Source organism: Mastigoproctus giganteus, chromosome 4, assembly GCF_048544385.1.
Source record: "Mastigoproctus giganteus isolate SK-2022 chromosome 4, ASM4854438v1, whole genome shotgun sequence".
In the NCBI taxonomy this organism is placed as follows: Eukaryota; Metazoa; Arthropoda; class Arachnida; order Uropygi; family Thelyphonidae; genus Mastigoproctus; species Mastigoproctus giganteus.
Window position 1 is genome coordinate 87,593,056 of NC_143578.1, and position 26,123 is coordinate 87,619,178.

The following is a 26,123-nucleotide window of genomic DNA, read 5'->3' on the forward strand; positions in this document are numbered from 1 at the left end:
CTGCTCATTGGTTTTGATGGTAGATGGCTCTCATCAGATGCATCTTTCTGCATGGATTGAGATCCTTTCATTCAAATGCTTGGCTTTTAAGTGATGCACCCAGAATAGTCATTATTCTTGCTGTTCTTAACCCACAAAAGATCAATCATCTCCACATCACTACTAGTCTATTTCTCTTACCAGTTGTCTAGGCAGGCAAATTTCTAAATGCTATGCACCAGTGAATAAAAATTAATATGGTTTTCAAGGAAACAGATCCTCACTAGATGTTATAAAGAAAGCTCAAATGATGAATATCCAATCTTAGTCAGTTTTGTCACAGAAAAAGCCTTTGATATGGGATGCTAATTAATACACCCTGCTTCATTATTTTTGTGGGCTAATCTGGGCTTAAGTTACCTTTTCCTTCACAAGTTTGCTCAACCTGTGTGAGTTCATAACAGTGAGGTTTTCTCTATAATTTCTGTAGAATGAATTTTTCATGGAATTTTAAAAAAATTCTAAAAATTAAATTTATGTATTTAAATGCTTTTAAATATTAATCTGTGTTTATTTTGATCTGATTTCCCAGCATTAGAGTTAAATTATTGCTAAAAATCAAATGAGAAATTTTAAAAAAATGTAAAGCAATTTAAAAAATCATAAAAATTACTAAAACTTTTGTAAAAAAATTGCAATTCCTATTTTGAATGCAGTAAATCCTTGTTGTCTGTTTATTTATCATTTAATTCAATTTTATCAATTTCTAGATTTGAATTCCAGAGACTTCAGCCTTTTTAAACACAAATAGGATAGCAGTGGCAGACAATAGTAATCTTATCATTTGATTTTCAAAGCCATTTTCATGTTGTCATCTATTAAAACTGCCTATTATTAGTTGGGAAAAATCTAAATTTACTTAAACTCTGCAGAGGGGGCCACATATGCAAAGTGTAAATTTATGTACATACTCCTGGACAAGTTAGGGGTGCCATATAAAAATTACAGTGAAAAGTGTTCTCATAATGCTTAATACTATTCATCAGTGTGCTCTCAGGATAGTCCTAGAGGGATTGTGATATACATAGCAGAGAATAGTATGAATGTTCTGTTTTTTTTGAATTTTTATTATTTTAATTATTTATTTTTTGCTGATGCAGAAAAAGTTCACTTTTTTGCATCATTTGGCTTTACTAATACTAAATCAAAATTTAGTGTTAGTAAAGATTAATAGAGCACCATTTTCAATTTGATAAAAAGCTGAAAATTAATTTTTTATAATTAAAACAAAAAGATGTGTCTCTTAGATGCCATGCAAGCATCTTTGTTACATTGAGGGCACAAGTGACGGAAGGTTAAAGATCCCAAATAGTGCTATGTGAACAGCACACAGTTTACTCAGAGTAGTCGGTACACCCAAAATACAAATATGCATTAATTTTATCTTTTTCAATTTTTCAAATAACACTTGCAATTTGATTATATCCTTTTCTGTGATGGCTAGGTCTTCTGTAAAAGCAGATGATGCATGTTTTATTTAGCAATATGCAGTGATTTAAAAAATTGCTAAAGGAAACTTGAATACAAATTCAATGTTCTGAGTTGTTGTTGTTTGGAATGTTCCATTATTCTGTTAAAATCAGATTACAGTATAGTTTAGGGCTAAAGCCTCAGGCTACTTAAATAGTTTAACTAAGTACAAGTTATTACATTTGCATCATTTCTGTATATAGCCAACTAAATAAGTAGTTATAAATTGGCATCATTTCTGTATATAGCCAACTAAATAAGTAGTTATAAATTGGCATCATTAAGTATATCTCATATTTTGAATACCTTTACGAGTTGCATGATAATTCACTACCTTCACAACGAGGTAGTGCAATATCATGCAACTTGTGAAGGTATTCACAATATGAGATAAATTTAATGATGCCAATTTATAACTACTTATGTAGTTGGCTATGTACAGAAATGATGCAAATGCACTAACCTGTACATTAGTTAAACTATTTACGTAGCCTGAAGCTTTAGCCCTAAACTAAACTGTAATCTAAATTACTCCACACCATCAGGCATCTCTCATATTGTGGATTTATGCTTTGCAACTGGGTTGTCATCATTGCAACACCAGGGTACCTGCTCACCCACCGAAGAGGAGCCAACATGTTCCAAAACGGCGCCGTATTGGTGATGGTATCTGCTGAGAATAAGTAACATTAGTCTTCTCCTAGGGTGAAGCATTACTTATTCGATGTAGTGCAATATCATGGCAACTCGTTGTGAAGGTATTCACAATATGAGATATACTTAATTATGCCAATTTATAACTACTTATGTAGTTGGCTATGTACAGAAATGATGCAAATTCACTAACTTGTACACTGTTAAAATCATTAAGTTCAAAATATTAACCTTCCTTAAAGAGGCAACTTTTTTTTTATAATTACTGATGTTCACATTAAAATGTTGAAATATTTTTGAGCTAACATTTTATTTTTATGTTTTTTGAAAATTTCATTATGCATTATTCATATCTTTTTTCTAGTAAAATGGCATCCAGAATTGAAAGAGGAAAAATATCACATAGAAAAAGACGAACAGGTAAATCAGAAATAGAAGGAATTCCTTCTCTTCCACCAGTCCCTTCCATTTCTTTATTTCCAAAAGACCGCTGGAAAAACAGCAAACTTTGGACAATTGGATCATCAACCCAATATAGGAAAGACGACAGAAGAAGAATGTAAGTTCATGTGTTATTTTTTGTGGAATAATTTTGAAGTTCATTATTGATGAAAAAGAAAGTTAATGAGCGATCATAAGAAATTTATGTGAAGTAGAAATAAAACTATGTAAACCACATGAATTGTTATAAAGTGAATTTACTGTATATAAGAAGGTTACGGTTTAGTTCTTTTTATAACAGTTCATGTAGTAGTAGTGGCATGTGATGCAAGAAAGCAAGTGTATGAGATTATGCAGCATCAGTCAAAAAAAAAAAAAAAAATCACACCATTCCCTCCAAATGCCTGTCCAGTTCCTCCTTAAATTTATTTAACCTATCAACTTCCACAACGACAGATGGAAGTTTGTTCCAGCAATTAACCACCCGCTGGCTAAAGGCAAATTTCCGCACATCTATTCTACATCTGTCTTTTCTTAATTTGAATTCATGCCCCCTTAGGTTCGTAATCTGAACAAGTGGAAGGATCCCATCAGAATTCAGCGTGCTCAATCCATTCAAGGCCTCATACAACTCAATCAGATCACTGCGGGTGCTTAGTCTCCAGCCACTGCAATTTGCAGAACTTAAGCCTCTCTTGGTAAGAGGATCCCTTCATTCCCCCTCACCAATCTTGTTGCCCTTCTCTGTACACGCTCAAGCAAATCTACATCCTTCCTAGAATGAGGCCTCCAGACCTATATGCAGTACTCAAGGCGTGGCCTGACCATTGCCTTATACAGAGGGACAATCACCTCCTTTTCCTTGCTAACAAAATTCCTATATGTATCATTGACAAAACCCCATGACCTGCCCTGGCAGCCTGTCTGCATTGCTCAGAAAACTTCATATCTGACTGCACAATTACTCCCAGGTCTTTTTCATTTTCTACCACCTTAAGTGTAGTACCACACAGTTGGTACGTTTCTCTGGGGTTACTTCTACCCATATGCAGTACTTTGCATTTGTCAAGGTTAAACTTAGGTTGCCACTTCTTAGTTCATCTGCCCAAATTATCTAGATCCTGTTGCAGTAGCATACTGCCATTACTGTCATCAACAACCCTGCCAATCAACAACCCTGCCAACCTTTGTATCATCTGCAAACTTCGACACTAAGCCTGATATACCTTCATCAATATCATTGATAAATATACAAAACAACAGAGGACCGAACCCTGTGGGACTCCACTAATAACTTTAGTCCATGAAGAGCAGCACTCATTAATTACCACCCTCTGTCTTCTCCCACTCAACCATACTTTTATCCATTGTAGCAACTTACCCTTAATACCATTCTGCTCCACTTTGTACAATAGTCTTCCATGCGCAACAGTGTCAAAAGCTTTCCTGAAATCCAAATACAGTAAACCCCCGCTATTTGCGGGGGTTACGTTCCTGAGAAATGCCGCGAATACCGAAAACGCGAATGGTGAGTTATGGCTCCCATAGTAATAAAGGGGTTCCGTTCCAAAGTATGAAATATATAAGAAAAACTAATCTAAAATTTTGTCTATGTATGTATTATATGTACCTTCATAATATGACTATGTACATAGACAGTACATAGTGAAATGCAAGCATATGACATCGAAATGAAAATAACAAACAATTTATTATTAAATGTAATATTTATTAGAAATTTCAAACAAATCTTTCAAACCAGCGCCTTTTCTAGCAAAAAAACTTATTCCGCCAATGCTATCACCTGTTTCGCTAGTGTTGATAAAGGAGTTTTGTCTTTTCACGAATGATGAGTCAACTTAACGGAATTTTATTTTGAGTTCGGTCTTCTATCCACAGATTTAAAGCTTTTTCCATTTTTTCTAATTTAACATCACGAGTTACAGAGCAAATTTTTGAAGCAATTTGCGCGTTTTCACGGATACTACGGCGGATTTTTTCTTCTGATTTTTGGATTGATCGTACCGTTGACTCAGTGATTTTATAATGTTTTGCCACTGAGGAGACACTTTCACCATTAGAAATTTTGTCTAATAACTCAATTTTATTCGCTAATGTCATCACCTTCTTTGATCTTTTCACATTTCCCTTGTTATTCGTAGCCATATTTTTGTACGGGTTAGAAAGAACTTGTCCACAATAAAGTCACTTTCTTCCGTTAACACACTCGAAAAAGTCTGTTTTTCACTGCAAAACGATAGATTTATCACTTTTGTAAGCCCATCAATTTATAAATTGATAAATTTATTCAATTTATAAGCATATAAATTAAAAGCAAACGACGAAACCTTCCATGACAAGCGCATAACACATACTTAACAAGGATTAGTGAGAAACATCCACGCTCGCAATTTTGTCATCCCTCTCCCCCCCACTAACTAAGCACTGGTTTTGACCAGGAAAGATAATTTTAGCCACTCCCATGTTTTTTTATGGCGGAAAATGTTCATGGCGCTTTAAAATTCACATTTTTTTAGGTTTCATTTTATATTAAATCAGCGACCGCGAAACCACGAATACAGATACCGCGAATAGCATGGGTTTACTGTATATGATATAAAAATTATTTTTTGTATCTAGTTCCTTTGTAACCACATCATAATATCCTATGAAATTTGTCAGACAAGGCTTTTTCTTAACAAACCCATGCTGTGTCTGAATTATTGCTGCAGTCTTGTCTAGATGATCCTGCAATTCATCTTTAACCAGTGACTCCATTATTTTACCCCGAACAGAAGTTAAACTAACTGGTCTGTAATTACTCGTGTCACCCTTCGATCCCCCTTTGTGAATTGGGGATACATTTGAACATCTCCAGTCTGTGGGGGCCTCCCCTGAGTCTAAGGATGCTCTCATAATTATGGCTAAAGGTTTGTTTAGTTGATTTGCTGCCTCCTTTAATATAACTGTATAGATCCCATCCACCCCAGGTGCCTTTCTTATGTTTAACTTCAACAATTTCTCCTCCACTTTGCTCTCAGTTAATACAAAATCATTAAGCACCCTGCTACAATTTGATAACCTTGTGGCATTTTCAAACCTTAATAACTCCTCATGTGTGAATGTAGATGCAAAATACTCATTCAGTTTGTTTTCTATCTGAGCAGGATCATCAACAGTCGAACCATCGATATCAAGTGGACCAATCAGATTCATCCCCTTTCTTTTAGCATTTATATAAGTAAAGAAATCCTTGCTATTTTTCTTTGCATCCTTTGCCAAAGATTTCTCGTAATCTGCCTTCGTCTGCCTAACCTTCTTTGTGACCTGATTACAGACTAGCTTATATCTGCCATAGGCTTCTGAGTCGTTTGATAATTTATATGCATCCCATGCATTTTTCTTCTTTGTCACGAGTCTCATTAGTTCATTTGATAACCATTTAGGCCTAAACCTTGAACAATATTTCTTAATAGGTATGAAACTTTTAGTAGCATCCACGATTAATTCCTTGAATTCTTCCCACTTAGAATTTACTGTTGTTAACATTGTAAGTGATCCCATAGTACAGAATTTAAAAACTGTCTGAAACCACTGTACTCACCTTTACAAAATCAAAAACCCTTTCCTTTACCCCAGATGGTAATTATATCATTAAGAAAATCCCACATCAGTACACTGTGATCATTGTCACTTAGTGGTTCCTTTATCTGCAAATTCTTAATACACGAATGATCACTGCTGATAACCAGATCAAGAGTATTACCCTCTCTCTGGTTACCTCTCGAATATACTGCTGCAGAAAACAATCATCCAATAAATCCACAAAAGTCTTACTAGTGTGTGAGTGACCAACCCACAAGTTCCAGTCAATATCTCTGAAGTTAAAATCCCCCATTATAAGACATTCCGATTTACTAGCCCACTCTATTTCTCTGTACAATTGTTTATTGTACTCATTTGAGTCATTAGGCCTATAACACACTCCTACTCTTATTTTTGCTTTCTGTATCCTGTCTATCCTTTCTGTACACATTCTACTCCCCAAATTCCAGTTCTGCATTCCTTATATCTGTGTGACACCACGACTCTGCTATACCAACAATATCCGCCTTTGATGTCTTGACCAACACTTCAAATTTATTTACTATACTTCTAGCATTGGTATACAGGTACCTATCCTTATTATTAGTTACCCTAACACATCCCATATACCCACCTGTTTCACGATGACTGCCATCAGTCCCTGAAACTGCCAGCACCCCTCCCTCCAGGTCCCTACTTATTCTAATAGAAGTTGTGCAAGAATCACCTTCACCTCTGCCTGTGGCTACTTTTAACCTTTTAGTCTGTGAATCCCCCAAGCTAGCAGTTTTCCGACCCACCTAACACTGCCTCGATAGCATCAGCAAATATTCTTGCACCCTTTCTATTTAAGTGTATCCCATCCCCTTTCTATTTAAGTGTATCCCATCCCTGTAGAAGCAGTCTCTCCTGTTACCAAGCACAAATCACACTGAAAAAAATTCTACCCCTTGAGCCCTTCACATTCCCTCCAGGGCCGAATTGATTGACAAGGCTCTCATCATATACTCCCTCCTATCTTGTCTGGCCAGAATTGCAGACACTTTCAAATTTAACCCTAATTCACGACTTTTTTGCAACATTGACCTATACTTGTTAAGTAAATCTGCAGATCTCCTACTCTTAATGTCATTGGTGCCAACGTGTAAAACAATATCACCTTTTGTGCCCTTAAAAGATGATATATGCTTTACAACATCATAAAGTTTTGCCCCCAGTCAGACATACCCTGGTCCTGTTCCATCTATCCTTTTTACACAATATATTTCCCATTTCTCTGACAATAGAGTCACCAACAATAACTAGTTCCTTTGGGACCAGCGCATTCTGCCTTGGAGATTGCTGCTGTGTTGCCTGATGCCCAGGCGTAAGCTCTGGCATTGAGTTGGGCAGCTGAGAGCTTGATGGGCCCCTCGTATTAATTTCTTCGAGGGCATCTACCCTACACTTCAAGCTCTCATAGACGCCCAGTAGAACGCTGAGTTGATGCCTGTGGAAAGCAATTCATGATGAAATTTTTTCTGTGTCAGAGGAAGCATTTGAACATGTTCTTTGTACCCTCATACTTCAATTACAGCATTATTGAATGCATAACATGAATACATAAATGATGTTTCTAAACAATGTTTTACATTTTTCAGATGAATAAAATGGTATGATTAATAAAAAATCACCTGTATTTTATGCTGTTATTAATTTTTATTAATTTATTATGCTGTTAAACTATTTTATGTTTCTATTAATTTCATAATAGTGGTAAGGCTTAGGAGCTAATGCTCACTTAGAAACAACATCGTTATTCTCAAATTGAATGAAAGTACTAATTTCATAAGGAAATTATTATAAGGTACCAAGAGAACATAATTTTCTTTATAGGATACCAAAATCTGTCAAGCTCTACACTAAAGGATGAAATATAAGAAGAAAGCATTTTACTGCAGTTATTCAAGATTTTTTAGTCTGTGAACACATGCATGTTTTCATAAGCTGAAAAATCTGACATAAGACACAATAGACAATGATTATGGCACCCTATGACCAAAGCAGACAATGTGGCAAGGAATTCCCAAAAAAACATTTGAATGTAGAAGAGAATGCTTTTATTAATAGAAATTTAAATTTAGTTTGTGGAAAGCTTCATGATTTATTTCTTTAAATCAGAATATAGCTATATGTATTTTCTTTAACATTTTTTTTTTATACTAGTGATAACAAAGTGGCACAAATTCAAAGTCGTTTAGCTTCTAGGATGGTGGATACATCTTACAAAGGAGTAAAGAGAAAACCTGATGTAAGGAAAAATCATTGTGAGGTTTATTTTCATTAGTTTCATTAACTGTAAAAAATACTAAAAAGTTAATCAAACAAGTGATAAAAAATTTTATTATTGAAATGTGAACTTTGCAAATTTATACAGCAGATGTTATTTTTGGTTGCATTTTTAAAAAAATGTTATGCATAAAGAAATGTGATGCATAATGTATACAGTAGCAGACTCAAAAACATAAAAAAAAAAAAAAAAAACTTAGTTTTTTTTTTTTTTTTCATATTTTCACTGTTTTCAGGAAATTCTGGAGAAGAATTAGTGAAAATTGTATGACTCTAATGTTTATTCAGTGCAGTGTTGTATGCTAATTTCAAATTTATTTTCTTAATGTTTCAACTACTTTTTTGTAATTAATAATATAGAAGACCACATAGCTACCATATTGCATGATTGCCACAGATAGTTTCATAAATATCATATCAAACAAAAAATCTTTAAAAAAAAATCACTTAGTTGTGCTGAATATAGTAAGGTAAGAATATGCTTTTTTTTTTCGTAATGATGAAAGGCCCTTAATTAGTTTTAATCATTCCAATACTCATGGAGTAACTTTCTTTATACAGTGTTAGAATAGCACTTCTTTTTTCAACACTCAGTTCCTTATTTCTTGCCATGTTTATCACAAAATACATGTACACAAAACTTGCAGAAACACTCTTTCTGACTCACAACTCTTACTCCTCAGTTTAGCCAGCAGGTGGTTGATTGCTGGAACAAATTTCCATCTGTCATAGAAGTTGATAGCTTTTTTTTTTTTTTTTTTTTTTTTGGCTGATGCTATATAAGCTTGCTTTATTGCGTCATGTGCCTTTACTAATGATAATGTTTATATTATTGCAAAACACTCTACTGTCATCTGCAATTTTCTATAATATTGAAACAATACTTCCACTTTCTAGAATATTATAGAATCATCTACAATTTTCTATCATATTCAAGAATATTCTAGAAATTTCTTAAATATTATTTAAGTTTTTATTTTTATTTTTATACATAACAGAAAACATTTTAATAAAAATGAATTAAGTAAACACGTTGGTCCTATTTTAATTAAAACTGAAAATTATGAAAAACAAAACACGATTCCAAATTTTTAGGTGGGAGTGTACCTGGATCGCAGCTTAAGGGGAGAAAGCAGACTTCTCATTCTTGGGCCTTTCTGAAGGAAGAATTCATCATTGAAATGAAAGCAAGACTGAGATCTGTGAGGCCAGTGAAGTCTTATTTGAAGAGTGGGATTGGGGGGCTATGCGTAGGGGTGTCTGGATCTTCTGGTGGATTTCAACAGCAATTCACCAAAAGAAAAAAAAAGCAAGAAAGAACCAGAGAGCACAGAGGACTGCTCGCCATTCCAACGAACATTTCAGACAAAATATATGAAGAACTAAAAAGAGAATTAATCTTCAATCACTCGCACCCTCGAATGTAACAAAGACACTTGCATGGTATCTGTTTAATCCCCTGTTTTGTTTTAATTATAAAAAAATAATTTTTGGCTTTTTTACTGGATTGAAAACAGTGATCTATTACTTATGATTTGCTAAACCCAATTAAAATATTTCTTGATTATTATTATTATTATTATTATATAATAATCAAGAAAGTGTTTATCGTATGTTTTTAGAATTTTCATGGTCACTGCATTTTCGTCAGCTGTTTGTGTTTAGCCAGCAAAATCAAAGCATTATGGGAAGATTAGACAATGGTTACTGACATCTTACAGACACCACATGGAAATTGCCTAGGAGAAAAACCTTCTGCTCATCTGGTGTGTGTAAAGTGCCAAACAAAATTTTAATGTCTTTTAATTCATAGTATATCAAAATGAAAACAGAAAATGCTGTATAACCAATCAGAGAATATTATTGGGGAAAGGTATATGGGTGGATTTGATTTTATTTCCAGATGAAAAAAAAAATTTTTTTTCAAAGAGTGGCATCTGCCAGGCACTGTGCTGTCAGAAGGTTAAACAAAAATTATTATGGTGTTATTACACCATAAACAGAATATTACAAATATTTAAATTAAAAATGATAATTAAATTATAAATTTAATTTAAATTATAATTATCACATTTTCATGAAAATTTAAATATTTAAATTTTCATAAAAATATGGAACAGAGAAACTCCCATGTAGACGCGGGAGTTTCTCTATTCCTATTGGACTATGCCTGAAAATTGAAAGAAACAGTTGGCTTGAGCTAAGAGCCATCAACATTGGACAATTGAAGAGTGAGTGGAAAAGTGCACTGTGGACGGATGAATCCATATTTTAAATTTTTGAATCCAAGCGTAGAGTTTATGTGAGACAATCAATTAAAAAAAAAAAAATTGTGCCATGTTATTTTATATCTACAGTCAAGCGCAGTGGTGGTTCCATCATGATTTGGGGTTGCTTCTGTTTTTCTGGAATGGGTGACATCATCATCAGGATTGAAGGAATTTTAAGAAAAGAAGGCTATAAAAAATATTCTTGAACATAATGCAATATCCTCTGGTATTTGACTTAGTGGAAGAAATTTTATATTAAACAAGACAGTGACCCAAAGCTGTGCTGTGCAGTGACTTTTGACCTGTGCATTTATTTGTTCCGTAATGACCCCACCATTCTCTGAAAAAGTTATTAGGCTGAATAAAAAGTTATTCAGCCTAATAGAAATGACAGTGCAGTACAACAGTGATTGCAAAGAAGTACACGAATCCCTCAATTAGCACGGTTTATATTTAGCTACCAATTTTCAATTAGCACAAATCAAAATTTCGATTAGCGGGTATTTTGACTTGGCCTAAAGAAACTGAAGCTGGTGATGCTATGAAAGTCAGTACTAAACTAAGAATGTAAATACACTGCTAAAGTATGCATAACATTAGAGAACATTATAGAAACACATCGATTGTTTTCTTAGTGAGCGAGCAGCTCTGTTCACAAAAGGGAGTTACTGTTTATTTTGCATCGCGTCATACCTTCTCCATTGAGAAATAAACAAAAACGAACACAAGATACAGTGTGGGAAGCTAGTTTGTTTTTCTGCCATAAGAAAATAAAAAGAAACGGATTATTTCAAACGTGTATTATTTCAACAGTTGAAATATTTTCTAACATTATGCACTCTAAAGGACAACACCGGCCGCACCGCATTTATTACTTATATGCAGATCAGTTGCTTTCAGTTGTTATTGCGTTGCGTGTTAACGTGCAGACTCCTGTGTATCTCCCGCCATTAATTACTGTGCATACTAATTAATTACATTACTTGCATTTAAAATTTTTTATATATTACGTAATTATTAACTATGGATAAACGGAAAAGTGTATCTGATAGTGTCTGGTAAAAAGAAAAGAAAAGTGATAACGTTAGATGAAAAAATTGAAGTCATAAAAAGATTTGAAGATGGTGATAGTAAAATACAAATTTCTCGACATCTTGGAATGCCTGAATCAACGGTTTGGACGATTTTAAGTAAAGCCAGTGCATATAAGGAAAAAGGTAAGCTTGCTTCATCGTCAGCACCACACAAACCACAAGAAATAGAAGTGTTACGATGATTGGGATGGAATGTCTTTTAGCCATTTGGATAGAAGACTGCAATAAAAAAAGAATTCCAATCTGCACAACGACCATAAAAACAAAAGCCTTGAGTATTTTTGCAATGTTAAAGGAAAAGTCAACAATAGAAAACTTGGGTAGGGCGGTAACTGAAGAAAATGGTCAAGCAAGTTCTTCAAAAGAAAAAGTGATTGAAGTGGAAACGGGAAGAAAATTTCACTGCCAGTAAAGGCTGGTTTGAACGTTTTAAGAAAAGAACAGGACTGCATAATGTTGCATTGACTGGAGAAGCGGCAAGTGCAGGTAAAGATGCAGCCACGAAATATCCCAAAATTTTAAAGAAAATTGTTGATGATGGCGGCTACACAGATCAACAAATATTTAATGTTGATGAAACAGGCCTTTTTTGGAAAAGAATGCCAAAAAAATCTTTCTAGCAAAAAAAGAAAAGGCTCAACCAGGCTATAAAGTTTCCAAAGATAGAATAACACTTTTATTGCTAGGCAATGTAGAAGGCAATTTGAAATTAAAACCTATGGTTATCTATAGAAATGAAACTCCCAGATCTTGCGGTAAAGGTTTTAATAAACTTTTACCGAAAGCCTACCTGTTGTTTGGCGCTCTAATAGAAAAGCTTGGGTCATGAAAGCTTTATTTGAAGAGTGGTTCACTAGCTATTTTTGTCCAAAAGTTAAGGCCTATTGTGAAGAAAATAATCTTTTTCATTCAAAATTTTATTAATTTTAGAAAATGCCCTGGGTCACCCACCAGCACTTTCTGATTTGTGTGAAAATGTGAAAGTTATTTTTGTACCTCCAAATACGACAAATCTTTTACAGCCTATGGGTCAAGGCATAATCGCTACTTTTAAGGCCTATTATTTAGGCAGAACATTTGCACAAGCAATTGAAGCAACAACTGGAGATGGTGCAGTTTCTTTAGTTGAATTTTGGAGAAATTACAACATCAGGAAAGCAATAGACAATATTCATGGGTCATGACCTGGGTCAATAGACAATACTCATGTCTGAAGTAACATCCAGCAATATGAGAGCAGTTTGGAAGCATATTTTCCCCACGTTGCACAAATGATTTCTGTAGTTTCACTCATGTCAACACTGTTATTGATGAATAGCAAATATTGGAAAAAATCTAGGCTTTGATGAAATCGACAGCAGTGATATTTGTGAATTACTGGAATCACATTCAGAACAATTAAATGATTCTGACGTCCTTAATATTGATGAACAACCAGCGTATGATGAGGTGGAAATTTGCGAGGAAGAAAATGTTCAAGAAAAGAAGTTGATATTAAAAGAACTTGAAGGAATATTTTGCACAGCTGAAAATTTGAAACAACTAAGTATGGATGCAGATCCAGATATCGAGCGCAGTATGCAAATTTTCAGGAACATTTAAAAAGATGTGTATCCATAGAAGCAAATTTATGATGAAAGGAAGAAAGAAAAGTCTGCGCAAACCAGCCTTTTGAAATATTTTACAAAGAAATAAAGTGAGTTATATATTGTAATTTTTTAATTTAAATAAACTGTTGATTACTGTACTGCAAATATTTATAATTATCCTTTGCTTTATACTGCTGTACATTAAATTGCCTTAAAAAACGTATTTTTAAAAATATTGATTGGTATATTGTAGGTCTTGGAATGAATTAGGCTATTTTGTATTGATTATTAACTTCGATTAGTGCGATTTCGCATACCACACCATTTTCACGGAACCAATTAATCGCGCTAACCGAGGGATTCCTGTATATCAAAACACACAATATGTTTAATCCTGGACGGATGAAGTATAACAGCACAACCTTACTAAATTGCGCTGTTGTGTGCACACAATAACAAGTACAGTGGTCACAAGAACACTAACACTGGGTATTTCAGGAGTTAAAAAAAAAGCTGCATGGTCTGGTGAAGACAAGTTTTAGTTGTTTTATGCTGATAGTAGGACTGTGGCATGATAATAGCAGCATGAATCAATGGAGTCATGGAAGATTTCAGTGCTGCAAGTTAGTGGCAGAAATTAGATGGATGGTGTGGAAAGTGTTTTTATGAAATGTGTCAGATCTCCTTACACCAGATTAATGTCTGCATGTCACACCTTCTCAAGCATTGTTGCTAAACTGGCATCCCATCATCATCTCAGTGCCCAGCCATGAGCCTTGCACAATCTCTCCAGGGCCTAATTTCTTGACACTCTCTGGATCTATCATACACAAATACATCCTCCTTGGCTAGATCATGTCCTGTTCCAGAAAGTTCTGCAAACATTTCACAAGTGGCACATTTTTTTAGGCTGTGATGCATTGGAGATTCCCCCCCCCGTTCTCCTCTGAGTCACAGCTTCCTGCCACTTTGTGCCCATTGCTTTGCTGCTCTAGTCTGTGGCATGATATTGAATACTATTGATTAACAATGAAATTAATAAGATTAATAAATTTTATTAATTAATTATCAATACTACACTGTCTAATAGATTCTTGAATGCATTGATACATATTACGGGACGAGGCTAGATTAGCCACCAGCTACTGGCACCCTAGGCAAATCATGAAGTCAGTTCCTCCCCCCCCCCCCAAACTCCAAGAGAAATATAGGCTGAGGTCAGTACTGCACCCCTCTGAGGTCTGTGCCCTAGGCAACTGCTTAGTTCGCCTTATGATAGCACCAGCCCTGTACATATTAGCTATTTAGTTTTACGTTAGTGCAACTTATTTACAACAATTAAAAATTTTAATTTCCTACCAGTTACTCTATACTATAACAATGGCTGCAAGATTCGAATGAAACAACAGTTTAACCTATATTAAGTACTAATGTACAAAAACTCTAAATTAAAAATAAAAATAACGAGCGTAACTAGAACTATAAAGCTACTTATAAAGTATATTATAATATGGCAATTTAGTAAATAAAATGGCAAAACCCATGCTTTTTTGGAGCTTGTAATTCACAGCTGGAACTTGTAAGGACATTCAGCCCGATTATTATTGTTTTCACTATTTATTAATGATATTGATCAAGGTCTATCAGGCTTAATATCTAAGTTTGCATATGATACAAAGGTTGTCGTGGTAATTAATGACAGTAATCAGGGTGAGCTACTGGAACAAGATCTAGGAAAATTAGGTAGATGTGCTGAGAAATGGCAATTAAAGTTTAACATTGAAAAATGCAAGGTACTGCATATGGATAGCAGTAACCCCAGAGTAACTTAATAATTGTGTGGTACTACACTCAGGGTAGTGGGAAATGAAAAAGACCTGGTGGTAATTGTGCAGTCCGATATGAAATTCTCTAAGCAGTGCAGGTATGCTGCTAGGACAGCTCATGGGGTCAATAATATACAGAAACTTTGCTAGCAGAGATAAGGAGGTGATTATCCTTTTGTACAAGGGCATGGTTAAGCTTGAGTACTGTATATGGGTCTGGAGCCCTCACATTAGGAAGGATGTAGATCTGCTGGAACGGATGCATAGAAGGGCAACCAGATTGGTGAAGGGAATAAAAAGGTGCTTTTACCTAAAAGACTTCAGTTCTGCAAGTTGCAGCATCTGGAGACTAGACACCTGTGGGGAGATCTGATTGAGGTATTTAAATCCTTGAATGGATTGTGTAAGTAATTAAATATTAATGCCATTCTTCTCCTTACTGAAACATAAATTCAAGTTGAGGAAGGATGGTTGCAGGATAGATGCACAGAAGTTTGTCTTCATCCAATGAGTAGTTGATTGTTGGAACATGCTTCTATCTGTTATTGTGGAACTGGATGGTTTGAATAAATTGAAGGAAGAATTAGACAAATTTTTGGAGCATATGGATGTATGAAGTGTGTAGTTTTCTTGTTTTTTTTTCTTTTTTTTCTGATGCTAATATAAGTTTGCTTTCTTGCAACATTGCCACCACTAGTACTACTACTTCTTAATGTGTCCACTTTGGGACACAACTTAAATAATAACAATAACCTATGTAACAAGAATTGAGCTATTCAGGCACTGTTTATTAATTCAGAGTGGAAATGTGTACATAAAAAGGCGAAAGTGGTTAGAAAGAAAAGATGAAAATCAAGCAATAAAAATACTTTAATTTTACTGCTGATTGTTTTTTGAGAAAATGATCAATAAAAATGAAACTGTCATAACTTTTCTAGAAATACATACAAATCATACAAACCAAAAAAAAAAAAAAAAAAAAAATTTAAATCAAGAATTAGAAAAGGGTTAACCTCTACTGTAAACAGTCAGATTGGTAGGAGCATAGATATAGTACTTTCTTGAAGTAATGACACCGCTGACAACTGTACAAACTATAAAGCAATAGTAACTGTACAGGCAACAAGTTGGAGTTGAAGCACAAATCTGGATGTTGTGTAGTCATTTCCACTGCATGTGTACAAACTATGATAAGTCAAAAAAAATGAGAATAAGCACTAATTATAGTAAAAATCTTGTTTTCTATCTATTAATATATGTGTGATTGGGATTTCATAAAAGTGATAAAGCATTACATGAATGGTAACATTTTCCATGATCATAGTTAAGTGGTGTACACTTTTATACCAGTCATTTCCTTAAACAAGTTCCTAATCACCCACACAATATTCTTCTTTGTTTCTGAAAAGATTTTTTTTTGCTTTTCACTATTCTTACTCTTAATTCTTAGGTGCTCTTTGCTCTTTCCACCATTAGGCTTCCCAAATACCTATATATGCTTACCTGTTTTATTTTCTCTACTCCAATTTCAATATTTAACTCATAGCTTTCTCTCCCTACTCTCATAACCTTTGTTTTTCTGAATATTTATTCTAATTGCAAAATTATTAAACTTTCTTTTAGCTTAGTAACAGTATACTAATTGTTCTTCTGTCCTTTCAATCACTTCACTACACTCTTATTCTCCAGTATATTCAATAATTTTACCCAGTCTGTATGTTCAGAAGCCTTCTCTAAATCTATAAAACACATACATGCATCTTTGTTCACTTCTAGGTTCTTTCTGTTGATATTCTTCTTACACCTATTGCATCCCTTGTTCCACCTCCATCCCTTCCTCCTGAAACCAAACTGACTGCCTTTCTTCTCATTACTCTTATCATCTTTCTATTTAATATTCTTAGTTCTAAAATCTTTTATAACTAAGAATATTAAGAAACTCTGAAGAAAGCATTAAGCATATACAGTACTTCCCCTTACGGTAGAAAGACAAGAAGGCAAAACCTACAGTTGTACAAAGTGAAAACATGACATTGATCTTAATTGATATATGATATGTGGATGGATCCCCGTAGCTGAATGGTCACAAGCAGGACAGCAGTAGCACACGCTCTTTGAGTAGACGGGGGATTCAGGCTCCGGACCACTAAATACGGTTGATCTGCCAACCTGCACTGGACCAGTGTGGAAGATTATGGTCCATTTTCCCTCAACATGAATTGCTGAGGAGGCTTCCATCCTGCAGTAAGTTGATAATGACTGCAGTTTACCTTTTATATGTGGAAGGCTTTAATTATGTAAGCAAGCCATTTCTTCTTTCCTTTCGAAATAGTGAGAAATAATGCATATTTGGGTAAATATATATATGTAATAAATTATAATTATATCAGCATGAATTCATATCTTTCTAACCTTAAGTATGTGCCTTTTTATTGCACTTACCTCTAGTCTTTCCAAGGTAGTGGAGAAATTCATTAACCACCAATTCCTAAACTATCTTCAAACCTTCCATGTGATCAAAGATCACCATTATGAATTCTATCGGTGCCAATCCATTGGTGTTATATTCGCTTAATTCACCCATCTGTGGAAAAATTCAGTGGAAAAGTTTGTTGAAACTCAGGCAGTTGCTCATGAAATTTGCAAAGCTTTTGATTGTGTTTGATATAAAGGCCTTTTAATAAGGCTCCATTCTTATGGATTTCCTACAGTTTTTATGCCGTTGGGTACTAGTTTTCTCTCTGACTGCTCCTTGTGAATAATGGTAGATAGCTTCCTGTCTTTCAACGTCTCCACTAATGCTGGAGTTCCACAGGGTTCTTTCTCCCACCCTTTTCCTCTTGAATATTAATGATCTTCTTTCACTGGAAATCCTGTCTGCATGATAGCATGTTATCAACTTCTGAAATATGCACCACCAATTTCTAAAGGTAATTCTCCATTGAAACAAAGAAACCTTAGTTAACTTTACTCCCTCTAAAACTCAGCCCTGTCTTATTTCTTGCAAAAATGAGTTTACTGTTCCTTTGTTTTTTGTTTTTGTGGCCTGCTAGTTTTAAACTTGGGGGGACGCATAACACTTAAAGGCTGCCTACGTTGTCATGGGCTACACAATGTGAAGGTGTGGGCTACATGTGGCCCATGGGTCACTGGTTGAACACCCTTGAATTATGCTAACTTCTAATCTCTCTTGGCATAAGCATATTGCAAATATTGCTTCCTTTGCATCCAATAAACTGGGTTTTCTTTTTTGCTCTCAGCATTACTTTTCTTCTGAACAATTGCTCACTGATTGAATCTCAAACCTGCCCTACCATGGAATATTGTTCCCATATCTGTAGTGGTCAGTGTTGAAACCAGAGAGTTTGCACTGGGGGGGGAGAATGTAAACTTTGGGGGTGGGGTAAAAAGGTAAAAGATAAACTGCAGACATTATCAACTCTCTGCAGGATGGAAGCCTCCTCAACAATTCATGCTGAGGGAAATGGACCATAATCTGCCACGCTGGTCCAGTGCGGGTTAACAGATCGACCATATTTAGCAGTCAGGGGCTTGAACCCCAGTCTACTCAAAGAGCATGTGCTACTGCACTCCCGCTCCTGACCACTCAGTACATGTAGTATATTTTTTTATTATTATTTAATATTTACAACATATGTATATGTTACAAACAAATCTGTTTGTAAATTTATGCATAAATATAAATTTATACACAATATGCATATATATGCATAAATATAAATATACAGATTATGCATATTTATATTTATGTATATTTATGAATGTTATAATAAGAGAATATGAGAAAACAAAATAGGAAACAAAAGGAAATATTTATTATTTAACATCTAAATACTAATAGCCAGTTCACAAAAACCACATTACTGACAATATTATTATATTATTTCTCCCTGATTGGGGGTTCCACCTCGTGAGGAGTATTTCTATCAAGTACACAGGGTGGTTGTTGTTATGTCTGTTGTTACTGTTGGTCGAGGAACTCTCTGACTATCCTACAGGTGTTCTGGATTGCGACTTTCTGGAGTTCCTTGTAGATGTGTGCTGGGAGACCTATTGCTGCTAGGCTGTTATGTAGAGTCTTTGGCACCATACTGGTGTTGACACGATGATCACAAAGGTTGTTACTTGTTGCATATGCCACATCTCTTTGGTCTCCTTTCTTAGGTTCGTGTACTTCCTGATTTTTTCCTCACAGGTTTTCTGGAGTTGCCAGTGTTGGGCACCGCTATGTCAATCAGATAGGTAGCCTTTTCCTTCTTGTCCGGTGTCCGGTCCGTTGTGTGAGATTGTCCTATCTGTTATTATGACACAGTCCCAGTAAGCTTGTGGGTTGGAGTCTCTAGTACTGCCTGGGGTTCATATTATTATTATTAGCCATATGGTGCAAGGAAGCCTGAGGCTTATGCTGCACCAACCAAAAAAAAAAAAAATTTCTAAATTACCCCAAGAGAGAGAGAGTCAGAAGAAGGGAATCACCAAGAAATAGAAGAATGATGATATCCAGCTCAGGACCCTGGGTGTGCCAAGCCCATACTCGTCAGATGTGCCCAGCCATGGGTTAATCAGTTTAATATGAAAATCACTGACTAAAATTTGCAAAAAAAAAAAAAATTTATACAAATTATAATCTAATATGCAAGTACTGAATTGTAATAATGTTATTCTTCTTTGCATGTGAATCATCATTTTTTAATTTTTCCGATAACTCATTCGAGGCTCTCAGCTTATCTTCATGCAATCTTGTAATATATTATTGTACAGATGTGTATACTGTACAATAAAAATATAATAAAAAGGATATAAAATGAGGGAAGGTAAAGAAAGCCCACACGAGAAGCACGCAAAAGTTCGATAAATTTACCGGTAAAAGTACTTTGCCGTAACGGCATCTGTATTGTTGCTCGCTCAGTAAACATACAGTGGGTGTTATCGGTCAGGAGTAGAAATTGAATCCCATGGGAGATTGAAACCCTCCCGAAGTGGAGAGGATAACCTGACCTTTTTTCTTTAGAATCACTTGTGGATTAGTGGATAAATTGTTTGTTAAGAAAAAAAAGGCAAAGGTAAAGGAAGCCCACACGAGAAGCACGGCAAATTCAAAAAAGTTTACCGGTGAAACAACGTTACAAACATTTTTTACTACGCCAGAACTTTCAATATGACTGTTCGTGATTCAATTAGTGATTCTAAAAAAAAAAGAGGTTAGGTTACCCCCCTCCACTTCGGGAGGGTTTCAAGCTCCTGTGGGATTCAACTTCTACTCCTGTCCGATAACACCCACAGTCTGTTTACCGAGCGAGCAATAATACAAATGCTGTTACGGCAAAGTACTTTTACCGGTAAATTTCATTGAACGTTTGCATGCTTTTCGTGTGGGCTTTCTTTACCTTAGCCATAAAATGTATTGTTTATAGGTTGTGACCAAACCATCTTGTTTACAGTATACAAAGGAAGAATTAGCCACAAGTAGACCCTTGGTGTGAAAAAAAAAAACAAAAAAAAAAAGGAATGTGAAAAACGTAAAGCAAAACTGCTGACAATTCAGTTAGTGGCTGCAGACTCCCCTGAAAGCTGCGGGACACTTTATAATTACAGTTACATCTGTCAGGAACCAATTCAGGCAAATCTATTTGCAGCCTGAAATCTTGTTTGTGATATACAAAGAATTAGTCACAAGTAGAAGGTTTGTGTGAAACACTGTCAAGAGATGGTTTGTGTGAAAATAAAAGGAACCTGAAAACCATAAAACGAAAATGCAGAAACTTGAAATAGTGGCTTTTAGTTACTATTTGTGCAACCAGAAATATTGCCCATTTAGTTATTTTGAATATTTTGTCTTGAATTTTAGTGATTTATTTTCACTCTCTACCAACCTAACAAGTACCATATTTAGTTGATGTGATTTTTCGTTGTGTTTATTTGACAAAAATTTATTGAATTCATATTTTATAAAATAAAAATTACTATTTTTCATGGGGGGGGGGGATTTATTCCACCTGGTGAATCTCACCCCCCTGGATTCAGCAGTGATAGTGGTGTCCCCAGAAACCTTTCTCAGGCTTGTAAACTCCATTCAAAAGGGAGCAGTCAGGTTAATTAATGATCCATCTCTTACAAAGTCTCTCCTCTCTCTCTCTGTCTCATTGATGATATTCTGTTTTTGCTGCATGACTTTTCTGTAGATACTTCCACGGGCACTATTCTTCTGAATTGGCATCTGTACTTCCCCCACTCTCTTCCAAACCAGTCCCAAAATGTAATGCAACCAGTCAGCATCCAATTATTGTCCAACTCAAAACTCACAGAACCAACTTTTCTTCTTCCTCATTCATCCTTTTTTTTTTAGAACAAGCTTTCTTTACATGTATTTCTTGAAAATTGCAATTTACGCTAATTCAAATCTAATGTAAAAAGTATTTGTAGCCTTCTCAACTTTAAACACATGCATGGCACTAAGTGCTATAGGTTCTAATGCCTTTTGGGTTTTCGTTAAAGAAAAAAAAAAACTTAAAAAATAAGTCTTCATTAGTTTCACATACAACGAGGGTAACTTTACGAGTTACCTCATGTATATAAAAGTATGCTTTTGGGTTGGACATTATTGGAAAAGAAAAAAATCAGATTGAATTAATATTTACTGAACATTCTCTGAACATTTTTAACTGAACATTTTAGTATTAGTATTAAAGTGGCAAATGATGCAACGAAGCAAGCTTATATAGATCAGCCAAAAAAAAAAAAAAAAAAAAATGCACATCCCATCTGTTCATTCCCTTTAATAATTTTTCTAATGCTTCCTTAAATTTGCTTAAACTCCCCACTTCCTCAACATCAGATGGAAGTTTGCTCCAACAGTCAGTTACTTTCTGGCTGAAAGCATTTATGTCTATCCTGTAGCCTTTTTTAATTTAAACCTATGTCTGCTTACATGTGTTGTCTGAGAAAAAGTAAGAAATGCCACTAGGATTTAGTTTACTGAATCCATTAAACACTTAATGAAGCCTTAAATGCTTAAAGCCTTAAACATTTCAATCAGGCCTTCTGTCAGGTACTAGTTTCTAGGCCCTGCAATTTGCAGAACTGAATTATTTTTTAGCAAGAATATCCAGAATATCCTTTTGTGTCCCTGGCTAATATTGTTGCTCTTCTTTAAATAAAATAAAAGTATGCTTCTGAGTTGGACTTTATTGGAAAAGGAAAAATTAGATTGAATTAATATTTGCAGCCTTTTTTTGTCTCCTCTGAACATTTTTAGCCCAATTTTAGTATTAGAGTGGCAAATGACGCAATGAAGCAAGCTTATATAGAGCAGCCAAAAAAAAATAAATAAATAAAAAAAGGGGGAAAAAAAGGGAATTCATAGATGCTGTTCCAATAGATCCCTAACCTATAAGCAGTACTCAAGATGTGGCCTCACCATTGCTTTATACAATAGGATAACTATCTCTTTGTCCCTGCTAAAAAAATTGACAGAACCACATTAGCTATTCTAGTGGCCTGTCTATACTGCTCAGAGACCTTCATGTTGGACTGTACATTTGTTAAGTAACCCCTTTCCACCACATACTTTACCTAATTTGTTAGTTAAATACTAGTAACTTTAGCATATTACATCGGTCACTCCAAGGAAGATGTGTGATCATCTTTGAAATGTCACTGACTTTCTGGTATAGCAATTAAAGGGCATTTTTTTTCCATAGTAACATAGGTATTAAAGTTGGTATTAATCATTAAAGCAACATAACAAGGCGCATTTAATTTATCATTCTTTGCAAATAACAAATGCACATGTCCAGATGGATGTAGGCCAGAAAATTCCACTAAACAAAGCATTTCTTTTGTATTCCAGCAAAATTACAAAACAAGAATTTAATGATTCCTTCCCCAAAGGGTCACCAAATGAAGGACAGCTGAATGTAACAGCCAGGATAAAGCAGCTCCCAGGAATTAGGAGTTGGTCTCTCCTGGAGTCTACAATTGCCACTGCACAGCTGAAACTTTGGTCAGTGCCTGGTGAAACTTGGGTTGCAAATGCCAAACTTATCCATGAGTGCAGCAGCACAATTCTGTCGCAGAATGACATTTCCATTCTCACAAAAGGACTCTGGTTTCTCCCATCCCAAGAACAATCATTTCATACACATTAACATGGTTGAGAAAGCACTCTGATTTGTATGAATGTGAGATGGTTATCCTTGATAAAAATGAGTAAACAAAAAATAATTTCCTTATTAGAAAACTCCATCATGTACATTATATTGAGAAATGGCCTGATTAAGAGTCCAGAGAGAAGGATAAAAAAATTAATGCTGGATGGTTAATGACAGTAATCGGAGTGCATGGTTTATTTGTAGGCTTGTCTTTGATATGTTTCCACAAAAAAGAAGTCAACTGATCTGGTGAGTGTGATGGCCATTTCCTTTTGAAATAATGAAATCTCCAAACAAGATGGATAGGCTCAGCCATAGGTGCATGTGTTGTATTATGCAGTGCAGGCTCCTGAAACCACACTTTAATAATCTCCTCCTCATTGAAGTGTCCTAGGAGTTCATAGACTATGTCATTTTACTGCCAGGGAGGTTTATGATTTCTGTGAAAAAAGATGTACCTAATGATTGTGTGGTGGTTCATTGCACACCTTATTACAATCTTCATGGGGATGTAGATAAGTTTCATGTATTGCATGGGAATTTTTCATATGCCATAGATATGTATTCTCAGAGTTTACAACCCAGTCAAATGAAACCAGGTTTAGTAAGAGAAGAAAGGCCAGTTCTAACAATTGAAGGTCTTCATCCACTTTTTTTTCCAGTAACCATCCACAGTAATTGCTTCATTTTCTACGGCCTTTTGGCAAAATGTTGCTGCTCTGTTCTGGTATTTCTCAGTCACATTAGCATTAGTAGAGACATATGATGCAAGAAAGCAAGCTTATATAGCGTCATCCAAAAAAAAAAAAAAAACCCAAACAAACTTGCTATTTCATTCATCCATTAACTATAAATGTTTGTCTAGTTCTGCCTTGAACTTATTTAAATTGCTGACTTCCACTACAACAGATGGAAGTTTATTTCAACTATCAACCACCTGCTGGTTAAAGGCGAATTTCCACACATCTATTCTACAACTGTCTTTCCTCAATTTGAATTTATGCCCCCTCAGGTGAATAATCTGAACAACAGGAAGAATTCCATTAGCATTGAGCTTGCTCAATCCATTAAAGACCGTATACACCTCAATGAGATCACTTCGCAAGTGCCTAGTCTCCAGAAGCTGCAATTTGCAGACCTTAAGCCTTTCTTGGTAACACCAACCCTTTGTTCCATTCACCAATCTTGTTGCCCTTCTCTGTACTCGTTCCAGCAGCTCTACATCTTTCCTAAAATGAGTTGTTGTTGTTGTTGTATGTTTTATGGCGCAACAACAGCTATAGGCCATTATGTGCCCCTAAAATGAGGCCTACAGACCTATATATAGTACTCAAGGTGTGGCCTAACCATTGCCTTATACAAGGGGACAATCATCCCCTTTTAGGAAGGATGTAGAGTTGCTTGAGGGAGTACAGAGAGGGGCAACAGGATTGGTGAGGGGAATGAATGAGTGGTCTTCTTTAGCATAACTACCCTTTTTCGGGCCCGGAGGTAAAGAACATTTTCGGTCCCCTACTTAATAAAAATTCCAAAAACAGGAGACAGCCAAAGACGCCGGCCCCCTAAAGGGCTCGAGCCCAGAGGCAATTGCCTTGCTTGCCTACATGGTAACTATGCCACTGGTGGTCTTGCCAAGAAAGGCTTAAGTTCTGCAAATTGCAGCATCTGGAGACTGGTCACCTGTGAGGTGATCTGATTGAGGTGTATAAGGGACTTGAATAGGTTGAGCAGGCTCAATTCTGATGGGATTCTTTCTCTTGCTCAGAGTACGAACCTGAGGGGGCATAAATTTAAATTGAGTAATAGAATAGATGGGCAGAAATTTGCCTTTAGCCAGCGGGTTGTTGATTGCTGGAGCATCTGTCGTTGTGGAAGTTGATAGCTGAAATAAATTCAAGGAGGAACTGGACAAACATTTATCAGGAATGGATGTGTGAAATGTTTTTTTTTTTTTGGCTGATGCTACATAAGCTTGCTTTCTTGCATCACATGCCTCTACTAATGCTAATGCATTAGTAGAGGCATGTGAATGTTAGTACATTTTATTCCAAAGGTAAACTTTGTCACTTTATGATATCAAATGGAGATTGAAAAGGGGGGTGTTTTATTTGTGTTAGCTTTTTTTAATGAAAATAACTTGCTCTTGCTAAGTATGAATATCATGCATTATAAAAGAGTCTGGTATGTGCTTTGATAATTGCTTCCTCCCCACACAGTAAACATAAAGGTGATTCAGGAAAGAAATGTGTTTCTACTGCAGAACAAGTGCTGTCAACAGCTACAACATTAGAGAAGAGCAGTTACTTCTAACCTAAGTTCTCCTGCCTTCATGGAGGGAGAATTTAGAAGAATTCTACCAACATGTGCAAATAGATATTTCATTTCAAAACTGAAAATGAAACTTGGGCAAATAAATAGTTTTACACTGAGATCACCTGGCATGTTGGCAGTTGATGGATTACTGTGTGTAAGAGGGTGGTAGGTATGTTATAGCAGAAGTTAATCCCTGCCACAAATAAAGATAAATGGTAAAATTTATTTTGTTAATGAAAATAAAAAAGAAATTTATCTTTTGCTTCTGTTGGTGAAAACAAAAGATAAATGCAAATGTATTCTTTCCCATTGCTAATGTTAACAGTTTACACATGTTTTCCAG

The 26,123-nt window shown here is 35.3% G+C and overlaps 1 protein-coding gene across 1 annotated transcript in view; it reads left to right on the forward strand.

Annotated features, from left to right (window-relative positions):
• LOC150086889 (dynein axonemal heavy chain 12-like) overlaps nt 1-26,123 on the forward strand; it is a 143,680-nt gene that overhangs the window by 4,515 nt on the left and 113,042 nt on the right. Inside the window, exons 2-3 of the mRNA XM_090372311.1 lie at nt 2,528-2,722; nt 8,395-8,479. Coding sequence (XP_090228437.1) covers nt 2,532-2,722; nt 8,395-8,479 — 276 coding nt within the window. The 5' untranslated portion in view covers nt 2,528-2,531. The remainder of the gene's footprint in view (nt 1-2,527; nt 2,723-8,394; nt 8,480-26,123) is intronic.